Raw genomic sequence first — 11,815 nt, 5'->3', positions numbered from 1 at the left:
TGCATTGGGGGGGGGGGATATGCATCTGTTTTAAAAGAAATCCTGTTAAACAGTTCTTCTACCTGAAATGTTGATGAGTTACTATTAGAGTTATTAGAGTTATGCATAACCTAACTTCCTGACATTTTGTGGTTGGCTCTGCCTCCTGTGGCAGCCATTTTGTGGTTGCACCTACCACTCTGAGTCTGAATTCCAAAGGTGCCCACAGGCTCAATAAGGCTGGAGACCCTTGTTCTGTGATATGACTCAATCACATATTTGTCCAGTCAATATGAGGGTAGTTGAAGTCGCCCAGTATTACATTCTCTCTTTTAGTCACCACCCTTATTTCTCTCTCCACTTTGGCCTCCTGGTTTTGGTCCGGGAGGGGACAATAGCAACCCCCCCACACACTTTTAAGTAATCTGTAGGCCCTTGTATCTCCAAATATAGTGAGTCCTTGGAGGAGTTTCTTCCCCTAATATTTTTAGTTTACTTGACTCTGTGCAGTCTTTGATATACTGAATAACACCACCCCTAGTACTTCCCTCCCTGTCCTGTCTATAGAGTATATATTCAAGAATAACAGTGTCCCGCTGAGTTCCCTCTTCTGCCAGATTTTTGATATTTCCACTATATCTACATTATTGTGTAGTACCAAGCACTCTAGTTCCCCAGTTGTGGCTCTGAGACTTCTAGCATTGGTTGTTTAAGGGTGCTAAGGGTACTAAGGGGTCCTTACCTGAAACTTTGGAGAATCCTGTTCCTAGGAAGTTAATGTGGTGTGGTCAAACTTCTTTGCCCAACGCTGGACTCACCCTGCAGCTTTATATGTCTTTTGTTTATTTGCCTCTGTGGTTATATCTTGCTTCCTCATACACTTTTCTAATTAACTCTCACTGTTAGTAGCTGTGTTTGTGTACTCCACAAGCTGCTCTCTGCATTCTGCAATCTCACCTAGGTTTGTGCATACTGATATACCTGAACTGAAAAATAAACCCAAAATTAGCCATTTTGGCAATATTCAGTTTGTGGTCCTTGTTGCATTTAAAGGAGAACTGTTGCCTTTCTTTGTAATCCTGCCCCCTGGCTGGTTTCCAGGGCAGGAGGAGGGAGGGAACAGGCATCTTGGAGTGGCCAATGGGAAGGCTTACTGGAGCTTCCCATGTAGCCAGTTGGTGCAGTCTACCTGCGTTGCAACAGAAGACAATCTAGGGAGAGAGGAGGCCAGGAGTTCTCAGTGGCCAATAGGAACCCAGGTAAGGAAAAACAGGTTGACAATGAAGAAATTGAAATTGTTCAAGACTTTCTATTCCTTGGCTCCATCATCAACCAAAAGGGAGACTGCGGCCAAGAAATCAGAAGGAGATTGAGACTGGGAAGAGCAGCCATGAAGGAGCTAGAAAAGATTCTGAAGTGTAAGGATGTGTCACTGGCCACCAAGATCAAGTTAATTCATGCCATCGTATTCCCTATTATTATGTATGGGTGTGAAAGCTGGACAATGAAGAAAGCTGACAGGAAGAAAGTAGACTCCTTTGAAATGTGGTGTTGGAGGAGAGTGTTACGGATACCCTGGACTGCCAAAAAAAACAAATCAGTGGGTTATAGATCAAATCAAGCCTGAACTAACCCTAGAAGCTAAAATAACTAAACTGAGGCTATCGTACTTTGGTCACATTATGAGAAGACAAGAGTCACTGGAAAAGACAATCATGCTAGGAACAGTTGAGGAAGGAAAAGAGGAAGACCCAATAAGGGATGGATTGACTCAATAAAGGAAGCCACAGACCTCAATTTGCAATACCTGAGTAAGGCTGTTAAAGATAGGATGTTCTGGAGGAATTTGATCCATAGGGTCACCATGAGTTGGAAGCGACTCGACCACGCTTAAGACACACACACACACACACACACACACACACACACACGAGAAAGTAGCATATGCAGAGTTGGAAGTTACTCTGCATCCAGTGTGGTTTCTGTTTGCTTTGACTAATCAAAGAAAGCATGCCCACTTTTAACTGTTTTAAGTTTTTACACGTACGTTTGACATACAGAGAAACATAGAACTAAAAATGTGTGCAACTTTAGCATGATTATCCATCTATTGAAATGAATATGAATGTACCACCTAATTGGAAAGTCCTCTTTGTAGTACCTGCTATGGTATTATTAAAAACAAATAATAATACTGTGTCAAAGTAACTCTGTATATTTTAAAGGAGATCCTATGTATGAGTATGGTGCAAACAATGAATGTCATTTTGGAATTACCCTTGAAAATAGGAACTAGAGAACTGTTAAGCAAGAGGCTTTTAGTTAATTTTTTACATGATGAAAGGCAAGGGAAGGACTTTTTGCATAGGACTTTTTATTTCATCATCTTAGCAATCATTCTCAATCATATGAAACTTGCAAGTTTTTTAAAAAAATTGAGTCTAACTCACATTTAAACACTAGGAGCCACAATAACCAAATGCAAAGTTCCTGAACAACCTACATATTTAAATTTATTTGCCCTCCTATAAAAAATTTATATGCCTTCACTATTGCCAACTTCACAAAAGTAGACTGTAATAATCAGACCATTTTAGTAAAAATATTGTACAATAATAGAACATAAACTCAGAATCAGACTTTAAAATTAGATGTTCCAATTTAATACACTTAAAGCAACACACACACACACATACATCAGGGCAATCATGCACCATTCTTATAAATAACTAAATGGGCTAGAAAATATCTTTTAGATAAGGAGTTAGGAAATCAATAGAGAGGCTGACTTTTCCTGTGTGGAAAGTTGCTAGCTTTTAACCTCACTGTTCAACTAGAAGCAAAACTATAACTACAGTGGTGGCAGATGTACGCATACGTTTCTGTAAAAGAGTTCCAAATATCTAAAAAAAACAAGTCCATATGCAATTATTGTCTAAATGCCATGTGTTCAAATGTTGATGGAGTTCTAAGATCCTCGGTCCATTGTTTTGCCGGAGATGGGCATTTATCTTTCCAATGTTGTACTACAAGTCTTTTAGCTGTAGTAAGGGCCCAGAGATTCCATTTTCATTGACCAGTGGTTAGCCTCCATGAGACGGGCAGATAATTTAAAAGTACGTAGATATCCTCAACAATCAATGAACATTCTAATACAAAATTGATATGAATAATAGCTTCTTCCCAGAAAAACTGAATGACCAGACATGCCCAAAGCATATGTTTAAGGGAGATGATTTGTGAGTTACAACACCAACAGTTAGATGCTTTACTCAGCCCTTTGCTAAAGAGTTGCTATGGTGTCCAGTATACAAAGGAACTGCACATAAAATATAAATAAAATCCTGGGTATAATATTAATTTTGAGTGTATTCACTTTTCTCCATAAAGACAAGTTTAAAGTTGCCCATTGTCCATATCCAAAGATATATCAGCAATTAGCTTGTTAAAAATTAGCATAATCATATGCATAATATCTCTAGGAATCAGTTTTCCAAGATAAGTAATGACATCTGGGCACAAGAGAAAATGTCCATAGGCAAATACACTCTGCGATATATTGTCTCCCAGTGGCATCAACTCAGATTTTGCCCAATTAGTCAAATATCTAGACAAGTCTCCAAATGTACTAATCATATTCATTAATGCGGGAATGGAAGAGTGGGGTTCTGAAATAAATAATAACAGATAATCTGCATAATAAATAATTTTAAATTCCAAAGAGTTAATGCACAAAGCCATGAATGTTATTATTTTCTGTAATGGGACAAACCAGAGGTTCCAGATATACATCAAAAATAAGAGGAGAAAGAGGGCAGCACTGTGTAGTACCCCTCTCAAGAGGAAATTATGCTGAAAATATGCCATTAGTCAACACCCTGGGATTACACAGCGAAGATAAATTTCCAGTATATTTTCTTAAAAGCTTTTTAGCATCAAGTGAAAGAACTTGGCAACTTGATCAGATCTACTATTTAAAGCAATTAGATCAGTGACCAGCCTAAGATTAGCAGGGATTTGCCTACCTGGTCAACGTGTACCAAAGTTGTAACAACCTTGTGAAGTCTGATAAGTCTGTTAGCAGGAATAGCAATTAATAGATCGACTTTAATCAAAGAAAAAGGTTCCCACCCTTGTCCCCCCCCCCGTTTTTTTTTAAACAAAAGAAACCAACTGTTGTTTTTTAACTCAATGTTCAACTAAATGGGTCTATTCTGTACTTTCTTTTCCTTTATTCCAAGGACAAGAAAAATTGCATTTTAAGTAACTAGTGTAATATTGAAAGCATTTCCTCTAATCCCACTACTACTGTTCCATCTGTGCCACTTATAGCACTGTAGTGTTCATATGCTAAAGGCAGAAATGCACTTCAAAATAAATTTTAGTAGGCTTTTATATCTCGTGATGGCCCATTCATGGGAGTGGAAATATAATCACTTTCAACCTTCTTGCAGTACCTGTGAGGAGAAGCTCGTGTTTAGTTGGTCATCTACAATTTTTTCCACAGTGTTAGATATTTAGGGATGGCTTTTTAACTTTTAATACTTTATCCTTCCTGTATGGAAATACCATTTTGATCATTTATTAATAGGTGCAGCACTTTACTTTAGTCCTCCTCCACCTTTTCTACACTACTGCGTATGTGCTGTTTATCACCACCATTTTTCAGGATCTGGTGAAATTAATGAGGCTGAGGAAAACCTTATCAGTTTAAAGCCAGAGAATAGGTTATTTGCTAAATCACAATGCAAAAGCTAACATGAGCAGAACACAGAATTTTTAAGGTATGTTAGAGCAAAATTCTAGTGAAATGGTAATCTACTGTACTAAAATCAGTGTTGAAACACAACCATTTTATTTTTCTGTCTGGGGACAAGAATGTTCAAAAATTTTCTTTGTTGAATATGAAGTGCACTCCACGGGGATCAGCTTCTGAATTGGTAATACTCATCTTACTTAAGGTTGTAGCCAAGGCTTCAGGTCCACACAGGAATACTCCAATCCTTGAACTGTTGAAAAAAGAAAGGATAGTGTTGCAGGTGCTAAATACTGTCATTTGGGCAAGTTACAGGAGAAAGTTCACTATAACTGTGACATTGAGAGCCACTATTACCAGGCCCAACTTCATAACACTTTAAAACCAAAAACTCACATGAGATTGTCCGGCAAGTAATACTAGAGTTTTATAATGTAAAGCACAACCCATTGGCATCAAAAGCAACACAATACGAGCTAGAGTAGTACCCCCATTTGATTTAGAAAAACAAAGAAGTGAATCATTCACTGATATCACATGATTACAGCTGAGAGCAGGAACTGTTTCCCTCTTTGAGGCGACCTGTCACATGCTGTGGCAGTCATCAAGAAGACTATTTATCCTATGATCCAAAGTTTCAACCATTTTTAGTATTCATTTCTTGGTTTTAAAATACAGGGTTGGAGTCAGACTGAACTAGCAATTTCCACCGCTGCCCCCTTTACACTGCAGACACCCCTCATAGAATTGCTCAGGGTCCTCTGTCCACTTGAGGCAGCATTTCATGGATAATAATGGGCTGCTATGGGAGGGAGGGAGGAGGCAGCAGGTTCCATTTCCCCTCTGGGAAATTTAGTCTGGATCCAAACTGCAGTCGCATACATCAATACAAGGCTCAATATGAAACAGCTGAAACCTTTATCACCCTTATCTCAAAGCCTGAGTCAAGACCACCGCTAATGTCCTCCTACAGTACTTTAACACAGCTTTTTGGAAGTAATTCTCATTGAGATTAATAATACTTCTGTGTAAATGTGCCCAAATGTGGCATAATATTGTGAAATTCCCAACAGGATTGCTACCCAGTTAAAAGAAGTGTTTGTGAGAACTAGTTAAAGCCATTTAATCAATTTGAATATGACCCATCCACAATTTTGTGATTTCCCACCAAAGTCTGAATGATTTTAATGCAAAAATTAAGCACAGGTTTAGTCCTTTCTCACTGAAATCAGCCAGACACAGAATTTCTTTCAAAACACAGTTGTCCTGGATTACTGCATCGTTGATCATACTGTCATGGTCAGAACTCAAGCACGTCCATCTCTCCAAACCACAGTGGACTTGATCCTCTGTATTCTGCTAGCACAGAGCCTTCCGCCAGCACTGGCAGAAGAGGTGTGTTTCACCAGAGTAGGGTGCCTTTTGCCACAGAAAGGCTCCATTGCTAGCAAAATGGATTTACAATATCCATTCTATCATATGCAACAGCTCTCCTTGACAAACATTTAAAAAGCAGCATGGATTTTGATTATCTTATTTGCATCATTGCAAAGTTGGTTATTTCTCAGTCGTTCCATGGTGAAATTTCTTGTTATCTACACCTGGTTTTTCAGGCTTGCCTCAATAACTAAAGAACTGAATATTAGCTGGATCCTTCAAAATCAACACATAGTGAAACAGACAATGACTCACTCATAGAATAAAATTCAGATAGCCTTCTACAAGTACCATGAAACAAATTTACCTGGGATGTTGATTTGCAATCATTTTGAACTCATTTTCCCAGTTTGGTCTCCCATACAGGGTTTTCTGTTTCAGACCAGTGATCACATCTTTCTCTTGATCATGATGCACTGTAAAGTGAGTCGCCTGGAGGAAGACAAGGGTTCAAAGCTGTTTTTTGGTACGAGAAAAATGCAGGATCCACTGAGGCTGGTGGCAGACTTAGATGCACTTCCGACGGCACCAGGCTGTCAAGTTAATCCACACAGCAGAATGACACTGAGTTCCAGCAAATGAACTAATATGAAAGTGGAAGAACTGAGGAAAGGCCTCGCTGTTTTGCATCCCCAAGTGGATACACTGTCCAACTGAATCTCATGACATTTCTACGTGTGTGATTTGCTCCAGGGTCAATGCTTTTTCCTGCTTCCCCACATTTCATGCACCACCTAGGTTTTCCTCAATGTTTTTGATGTATTTCATGATCCAAACCTGCTTTGCTAGATGTTTTGGGGAAAACTGAAGTAAAGCCAAGCTGGCTACCTTGTGGGGCAGAAGGTCTAGATTGCCCTGGTCCTCTCCACACAGCAGGCATTTCCCTTGTGCAGGGGATGGAGAAAATGGGTAGATGGAGCTTTTTCTCCTTCTCTAATAATACTAGAACTCAGGACACCCCGAGTGTTGGAACATAGGTTCAGAACAGCCAAAAGAAAATACTTCTTTACTCAATGAGTAATTAAAGAAGTAGTAGTGATGGACACAAGCGTAGATAACTTTAAAAGAGAGTCAGAAAGATTCATGGAGGAGCGGTCACTCATGGCTACTAGCCATGGCATCTGATGACAGCCTCCATATTAAAAGACAACAAACCTCTGAATACCAGTGCTGGGAGGCAGTAGCAGGGAATCATAGAATTATAGAGTTGGAAGGGACCACCAGGGTCATCTAGTCCAACCCCCTGCACAATGCAGGAAATTCACAACTACCTCCCCCACACACACCCCAGTGACCCATACGCCAGGCCCAGAAGATGGCCAAGATGGCCTCCCTCTCATGAACTGCCTAAGGTCATAGAATCAGCACTGCTGACAGATTGCCATCTAGCCTCTGCTTAAAAACTTCCACTGAAGGAGAGCTTACCACCTCCCTAGGAAGCCTTTTCCACTGAGGAACAGCTCTAACTGTTATAAAATTCTTCCTAATGTTAGACGGAAACTCTTTTGATTTAATTTCAACCTGTTGGTTCTGGTCTGACCTTCTGGGGCAACAGAAAACAACTTGGCACTATCCTCTATATGACAGCCCTTGAAGATGGTTATCATATCCCCTCTCAGTCTTCTCCTCTTCAGGCTAAACATACTCTGCTCCTTCAACCTTTCCTCATAGGACTTGGCCCTCACCATCTTTGTTGCCCTCCTCTGGACATGTTCCAGCTTGTCTACATCCTTCTTAAATTGAGGTGCCCAAACCTGAACACAATACTCTAGGTGAGGTCTAACCAGAGCAGAGTAGAGCGATACCATCACTTCGCGTGATCTGGACACTATACTTCTGTTGATGCAGCTCAAGATGGCATTTGCCTTTTTAGCTACTGCATCACACTGCTGACTCATGTTCTCTTTTGGTCTACTAAGTCCCCAAGATCTTTTTTGCACACACTACTGCTATGACAAGTCTCCCCCATTCTATAATTATGCATTTGATTTTTCCTACCTAAATGCAGAACTTTACATTTATCTCTGTTGACATGCAGTTTATTGGTTTTAGCCCAATTCTCCAGCCTGTCATTATCATCCTGTATCCTGGCTCTGTCTTCTACTGTATTTGCTACCCCTCCCAATTTAGTATCATCTGAAAATTTAATAAGCATCCCCTCTATTCCTTCATCCAAATCATTTATAAAGATGTTGAACAACACAGGGCCCAGGACAGATCCCTGAGGCACTCCACTAGTCACTCCTCTGCAGGTGGATTAAGAAACACTCTTTGGGTGCGATCTGTCAACCAATTACAGATCCACCTAGCAGTAACAGGATCTAAATCACATTTTACCAATTTGTCAACAAGAATATTATGGGGAACCTTATCAAAAGCCTTACTGAAATCTAGATAAACTATATCTACAGCATTCCCCTGATCCAGCAAGGCAGTAACTTTCTCAAAAAAGGAGATAAGATTAGTCTGACATGACTTGTTCTTGAGAAACTCGTGCTGGCTCTTAGTAATCAGATCTATCCTTTCTAAATGCTCAAGAACTGACTGTTTGATGATTTGTTTGAACATTTTTCCTGGTATAGAAGTCAAGCTGATGTGTTGGTTGTTACCCGGATCCTCCTTTTTCCCCTTCTTGAAGATGGGGACAACATTTGCCCCCCTCCAATCTTCTGGCACCTCACCTGTTCTCCAAGAATTCTCAAAAATAATGGACAGAGGCTCAGAAATTACATCTGCAAGTTCTTTGAGTACCCTTGGATGCAGTTCATCTGGCCCAGAGGACTTCGTTTCATTTAAAGAAACTAGGTGTTTGTGCACTACCCCAATGCCAATCCTTGGCTGCAACTCCTTTTCCTCATCATGTGTTCTGTTTATGCCATGTTGAGCACCATTTCCCTTACAAGAAAAGACTGAGGAAAAATAGGAATTGAGCAGTTCTGCCCTCTCTTCATATCCTGTTACAATTTCACTTTCCGGTCCCCGCAGTGGGCTTATCATGTCCTTGTTCTTATTCTTACTCTGTACATAGCAAAAGAACCCTTTTTTGTTGTGTTTAGCATATCTCACAAGGCTAAGCTCATACTGAGCTTTAGCTTTCCTAACACTCTCCCTACAAGCACTAGTTATTTGTTTATATTCCTTTTTGGTTATAAGGCCCACCTTCCATTTCCTAAGGGGAGGGCCTCAGAAACTTAAAAAAAAAAACATGCTTGTTAGGTTCTTGAGCTTTTTTTCTGAATCTTCATAAATATATACAGAATCATAGAGTTGGAAGGGACCATCTAGTCCAACCCCCCGCCCAATGCAGGAAACTAACAACTACCTCCCCCCCACATCCCCAGTGACCCCAACCCTCCCCCCACCATGCAGGATCCCACAATCAAAGCACTCCAGATAGATGGCCATCCAGCTTCCATACAAGTGCTGGCTACTTGTTTGAATTCCTCTTTGTTGATTTCTCCCTTTTTCCACTTCTTGTACATGCCCTTCTTAAATCCTATCTCAACCAAATGTTCTTTAGACATCCACCCTGGTTTCTTCAAACCTCTACCTTTTTTTCTCCTCATGGGAATTGATTGATACATTTGGCATAATACAATGGGTTAGTTATAATTATTTCCTTCCACTAAGTAGCAGTCTTCCTGTGACTGTGAAAGTCTTCTGCTGGATGAAAGCTAGCTGAAGAATATCTCAGCATCCAACACATTATGTTCCATTTCCATTCAGCAGTCTCAATGATGTTGAAGAGCTCCACACAACTCCCAGCCATAGGCAAGTTTTTATGCTCACCAGACTGAATGTCCTTCCAACAGCTGAACTGAGCGGTCGGTTTGATAAAATCCCATTTTCAGATAGGCTATGTGTCTGTGCATCAGGAGCAATTGAGACAATAGATCACTTTCTGTTATTCTGTGATCTATGGGGCTACACTCAGGGCCACCTGGATTGTGCCCATTTTATCAAGATATCACCTTCCTGTTGACTCTTGGGTGGTCCCATTTCTGCTGGGTGATGCTGACCCAGAAATAACCAAAGGTGTTGTGAAATATCTGGTCATAATAGTTTCCTTAAAGGCACGACTATTGTTAACTAGTGATATTATTATTATTGTAGTTACTGTTATGCTTGTAAAGTAACTCAATTTTTGGTTATTGTGATTTTAATTCTAAAGTGTTTCAAGTATTTTAAGAATTTAAAGTCACTTCTGTTGTACATTTTAATAATCTATAATGTTAAAATTATTTTATCCTGTGCACGTTGTGCTCAAAACCTTTGGTCAGATGAGCCTGAAATAAAAGGAAAGGAAAGGATGTTGAAGAGCAATATGGCATCTAAGTGTTTACCTGAGATTCATCCCAGCCTGTAAGATAGATATTGTAGCTAAGAAATGCTGCATTGCTTCTATCCTGCATTTGAGTCTCCAGTGACTGCAAGAGGTCAGCAAACCATTCAAAGGCATGAGTGTCTCTGCAGAGCCAATAGAAATAGATCTGAAAGGGATAAAATTGAACACAATCACAGCATTGGATCACATGTTCGGCTAGCTGGTTTCATTTGTTTTGCATACCTGAAGTTAATTGAGGAGCTAGATGAGGAACAGACTGGCCATTTCCTGGTGGGACACTGTCAGGGAGGGTGGCTGAGCAGAGGAGAGATTAATTTGGCCATCATCTCTGCCAGAAGGGCCGCTTTGCCTACATTCAACCAGTGGTGCTACAGATGGAGACATCCAGTGCCTCTTCCCACAGTGCTGCTGGCCAGATCCAAGCCCAGTGGACCTCCCCTGAGGCAGGGCACAGTAAGGGCAGAGCTCAGACCTATGTTAGTCAACTACTTTGTGGAAAAATAAATGGGAATAGCCACAATAGCTTGGTAAAATAGTGAATGTAAGTAGATGTAGCAGGATGGACTTTAGCCAGGGGCTGATATTCTCTAATCTGAAGTATTTGATTAGAGATACACTGACTTTGGGAGAACCCACTGCCAACTGAGAGAGGGCTGGGGAGATTGCTATGGCTTCCTGTTCATGGAGGTAGATGTGGATGCATCTGCACCAAATAAGGTCATGCTGTATTAGCACCTTTTGCATGCTGATACATTTGGCCCTGGTTGAGGATGGCCGGATATTTTTCGGGCCAGGGACCACTAGTACGTTGTTACCAGCTGAGCACAATGCTCCTTGGGGGGGGGGGCATATTGAGACCCATCTCTCCCCTGAACCAGCTGGGATACAAAACAAGTTCCAGTCCTTCTCTGTGTGCACAGTAAAATGCTAGGAAGCAAGTGTGGAGACATTTGAAGTCATACCTTTTTGAGTCTTAGGTTAGTGGCATCATTGCAATATTTGTACCATACAGACTTGAGGACTGATGCAAATGGGGTGACTCCAATGCCAGCTCCAACCAACATCACCGTTTCATAACTGAAAACATCTTCGCTAGCAGTGCCAAAGGGGCCATCTACAGCTATCCTAGAAGAGTTGGTAAGAGTTGATAAGGATACCGTTAACACCAATGGCCAGACAGAGCCAGCTTTGCAGTGTCAGTTCAGTGGCTAATTCCATAGTCCTGGCTCTTGAATATCCTAGGTGCTTATGACAGTTGTGATCATTGAAGAAGTCAGCGTGTGGCCTCCTTCTAGGGA

General features: G+C 40.7%; 1 protein-coding gene across 1 annotated transcript in view; it reads right to left on the bottom strand.

Annotated features, from left to right (window-relative positions):
* Window positions 1-4,853: 4,853 nt before the first annotated feature.
* Window positions 4,854-11,815, bottom strand: part of LOC130488262 (cytochrome b-245 heavy chain) — a 33,714-nt gene continuing 26,752 nt past the window's right edge. The window contains exons 10-13 of the mRNA XM_056861908.1: window positions 11,480-11,642; window positions 10,516-10,662; window positions 6,480-6,604; window positions 4,854-4,988 (exon numbers count right to left, since the gene is read on the bottom strand). Of these exons, the coding sequence (XP_056717886.1) occupies window positions 4,862-4,988; window positions 6,480-6,604; window positions 10,516-10,662; window positions 11,480-11,642 (562 nt within the window). The 3' untranslated portion in view covers window positions 4,854-4,861. The remainder of the gene's footprint in view (window positions 4,989-6,479; window positions 6,605-10,515; window positions 10,663-11,479; window positions 11,643-11,815) is intronic.

The sequence above is a fragment of the Euleptes europaea genome, chromosome 16 (assembly GCF_029931775.1).
Source record: "Euleptes europaea isolate rEulEur1 chromosome 16, rEulEur1.hap1, whole genome shotgun sequence".
Taxonomy (NCBI): domain Eukaryota; kingdom Metazoa; phylum Chordata; class Lepidosauria; order Squamata; family Sphaerodactylidae; genus Euleptes; species Euleptes europaea.
This window is presented reverse-complemented; position numbering and strand designations above follow the sequence as displayed.